Source organism: Lycium ferocissimum, chromosome 11 (genome assembly GCF_029784015.1).
Source record: "Lycium ferocissimum isolate CSIRO_LF1 chromosome 11, AGI_CSIRO_Lferr_CH_V1, whole genome shotgun sequence".
Lineage (NCBI taxonomy): Eukaryota > Viridiplantae > Streptophyta > Magnoliopsida > Solanales > Solanaceae > Lycium > Lycium ferocissimum.
Window position 1 is genome coordinate 34,872,223 of NC_081352.1, and position 3,708 is coordinate 34,875,930.

Sequence of the window (3,708 nt, forward strand, 5' to 3'; positions counted from 1 at the left end):
AATTGTGAAAAAAAAAAAATGACAAACTTAAAAACTTCCATAACAACCCACAGATTTTGAATGCTAATATATTGACTCTCCGTTTTGAACAAAGTTATTTTACTTTCAACGTATTTTACATAGTTTTCTTTTTTCTACAATTCATTTTATTTAATGCTATATGTCTCTATTAATTTAATTGCTCTTTGTTTTCTTATGTGGCTACCTTTAAACAATGTCTTAAATTGCAAAGTCAGACTTACTTGAGGGAGCACTACAACAAATGTTATATTTAACTATGAAATTACTAGCTACGACACAAAATCCATTATTAAATATTCACTTTTCGTGATAAAAATTATACTATATCGTATTTAAATGCATGAGTCAGATATTTTAGAGAAGAAACACAATTTGATGTAGCTGAATTACTAGGTAACCATTTTTTTTGTAAAATAAATTTTTATTCTTATACCAAAGTAAACGTTTAAGTACAAAAAAAACTGCTAATGGACACAACCCCAATTAGCAGGAAGCAACTACCCCTTCTATCTTAGGAACACATCAAATGAAGCTACAGTTTTACATTGGATAACAATTGAATTGCTCAAGCCATTTTGCAACTTTTGGACAGCCTCTAGCCTTGAAATGCACCTCCTGAATGACAGCTTTAATCGATAAGTTTGCAGGTTGCCTCTTTTGCTGAAATACTCTTGATTCCTCTCTGCCTACAGATGGTATACAACACCTGCAAGAACCATTCTGTATACTTGTGCTCTTAGGCTTCTACCCTTGGCCTACTGTTTGATCTCATCACTCCATTGCATTGGGCTTCTGTATATGTGTTTCCATTGAAGCAGCTTCCCCCCATACATAAGTAGACTCATCACACTCAAACAATAAATGGTCAATGCTTTCATCCTTCACCCCACACAAAGGGCATATTGTGTTTGTGGTGATGCCCCATTTGAATAGCCTATCCCCTGGTAGTTAATCTTCTATGTAGGGCTAGTTGTAGAATGACCACCCACCTAGGTAGCCCCAAATTGTTACATACAAGCTTCCTCCAAGTCACTCTATCATAGGTTCCCCTAAGCTGAGATACAATGTTTTTGTTGAGAAACTTGTCATATTCTGCCGTTGTGTACCCAGCTTTGTGGAAGTGTTTGATGCTCTTTAAAACCTTCTGTATTATCCAAGATGCCTGTTTTGGCACTTCCTCCAGCATATTCTGCCTTCTTCTATATTAAGCATGAAGCCATTTAACCCACAGTTTATCTTTCTTGGCACAGACATTCCACAAAAGCTTACTGATTGCTGCTTTATTCCACGTACTGATATCAAGAATGTTTAGGCCACCAGCTGAATTAGGATAGCAAATCTTTTCCCAAGACAATAGTGCCTTCTTATGTTCCACAGGAAAGTTCTACATGTAGCTTCTATTAATTTTATCACAGTTTTTGGTAATATAAATACCTGCATGCCCAAAACACTTGGACAGAGAATAGGACAGATTTTATGAGTTGAGCCCTCCTTGCATATGATAAGAATCTAGTAGTCTAAGATTTGATTCTAGCTAGAATTTTGTCTACAAGTGGTTGACACTGAACTATGGACACTTTTGAGCTTAGGGGCACCCCAAGATACCTAAAAGGCAATGACCCTCTACTGAAACCTAGGACATCTTGGATTTCCTGTTGGATTTGCTCAGATACACCAGAACAATAAATAGAGCTTTTAGAAAGATTAGCAATAAGACCAGAAGCATTGGAAAACTCTTTAAACTTTGTGAAGACCATCTGGACAGAAGAAACATCACCTCTACAGAACAATAGTAGGTCATCCGCAAATCCTAGTTGGATAAGCTTGATAGGTAACCAATTATTACTAATGTTTTATCATAGATTTACCTTATAAGTAGTCCGATTATATAAATATTTTATATATCGCGCACGAAATTTGAACTTATAAAGAAAAGAAAGGGGACATAAGAAGATTATGAACATCAATAGCAAAGGTTAGAAGAAAGTTCATTCAAACTCATATATTAATGAATTTGATAAGGCATATCTTACATCATGTGATCATAAAAGAACCAAAGAATATAATAAACACATGATCTCCTGCTAATGTGTTTTTCATCATTTGAGTTTTCATTCATTAGACATGAGAACTGTGTAAACACCACTGTGGAAAAAAATAAAAATTTATCACAAATATTATACAAAAATTATTAAATAGAAGGGGTTTAGCAATTCAAGGACAATATAGACATTGCTTAGGATAAGAGTGGAAAAATATACTACTATTCAAAGCTGGTTGAGAATTTGATTTTTTTAAGCAGAAGTTAAAGAGAAAATAATTCTCATCCACTATGAAAAGTCAAACCATTTAGCGGGAATGCAATTGATTCTTTTTTAATTTTAGGTTGCGACATTGTTATTGTTATATAAGGACGAATCATGAAATTTGTCAATATTTCGGGGATTAAAAGCATAAATTCTCCTTAAAGAAATAACGTCAATATATATTTCCTAACCTGAAGAGGATTAAAATTCCCTAACCGTAAACATATACAAAATATTGTAGAAGTAGGTTGCGTCCATGTAAAGCAATTAACTTATTTTATAATATACCTAGTACTGTCTCAAGGTGTTATGCAAAAATAGGTAAAAGATTTTGCTCTTCTTGTTTTTGGTTACATATGAACCGGTGAAATTCCATGACATAAACAAATATGTCAAGATTATGTTATTGTGGTAAAAGGAATTCAAAATTGCTTTAGGTTGCAGTTCATATACTAGGTGTTATAGTACTTTAGTATTTCATAAAGTGTCACTTCTCTAATAGTTCCATAAATGGCTATAGACGAGATAGATATTATAGATGAGATGGATATAGACGTCGAGTGTCTAAACTTTCTACAATAAGAGTATTAACGTTTTGAGTTCTATTAATGGGAATTTAAGCACGAGGATGGCGGCTGGCGCATTTTACATACCAAAATATAACAAAGCCCCTCTAGGGGAAGATGCATTTTATTTGCATAGAGCAAGAAACCATAGGTGTAGCCGATGGTGTTGGTGGCTGGGCAAAAAATGGTATCAATTCTGGAGAATATTCGAGACAGTTGGTTAAAAACGCTGAATTATCGATTCATAAGCAGAAACAGCAAGGGAATAAAATTCACCCGATGAAAGTTCTCAATGAAGCCTTATTTAAATACGAAATCTCAAGGTTCATCACTGACAGCATGTATTTTGACTTTAACGTGTGATATTGGCACACGCAGTCAACGCTGGAGATAGCGGGTTTGTTGTTATAAGAGACGGGGTAATAGTATACAAATCAGAAATTCAGCAAAAAAGATTCAATTGTCCCTTTCAGTTAGGGAATGGTTATACATGTGATGATCCAAGTGTGGCACAAGAAATTAAGGTTCCAGTAAAAACATGGGATGTGATAGTGGTGGGATCAGATGGATTGTTCGATAACGTTCATGACTTTGAGTTGGAGAAATTAGTACGCAAGGGGCTAGTGGATTTGCGCGAACTGGGAACATTTTCGAAGATGTTAGCACAGAAGATTGCAGAATATGCACTGCGGAGTTCACAAAGTAAGAAGAATTATACACCTTTTGCTAGAGAGTGTTCCAAAGTTGGAAAACATCATGTTGGTGGCAAGCCTGATGACATCACAGTGATAGTTGCCCATATTTTGCCTCTATAG

General features: G+C 34.9%; 1 protein-coding gene across 1 annotated transcript; it reads left to right on the plus strand.

Moving 5' to 3' along the window:
- Window positions 1-3,010: 3,010 nt before the first annotated feature.
- On the plus strand, window positions 3,011-3,708 carry LOC132038276 (probable protein phosphatase 2C 80). Its single transcript, XM_059428964.1, has 2 exons — window positions 3,011-3,250; window positions 3,367-3,708. The coding sequence occupies exons 1-2, from the start codon at window positions 3,011-3,013 to the stop codon at window positions 3,706-3,708; spliced, it is 582 nt and encodes a 193-aa protein (XP_059284947.1).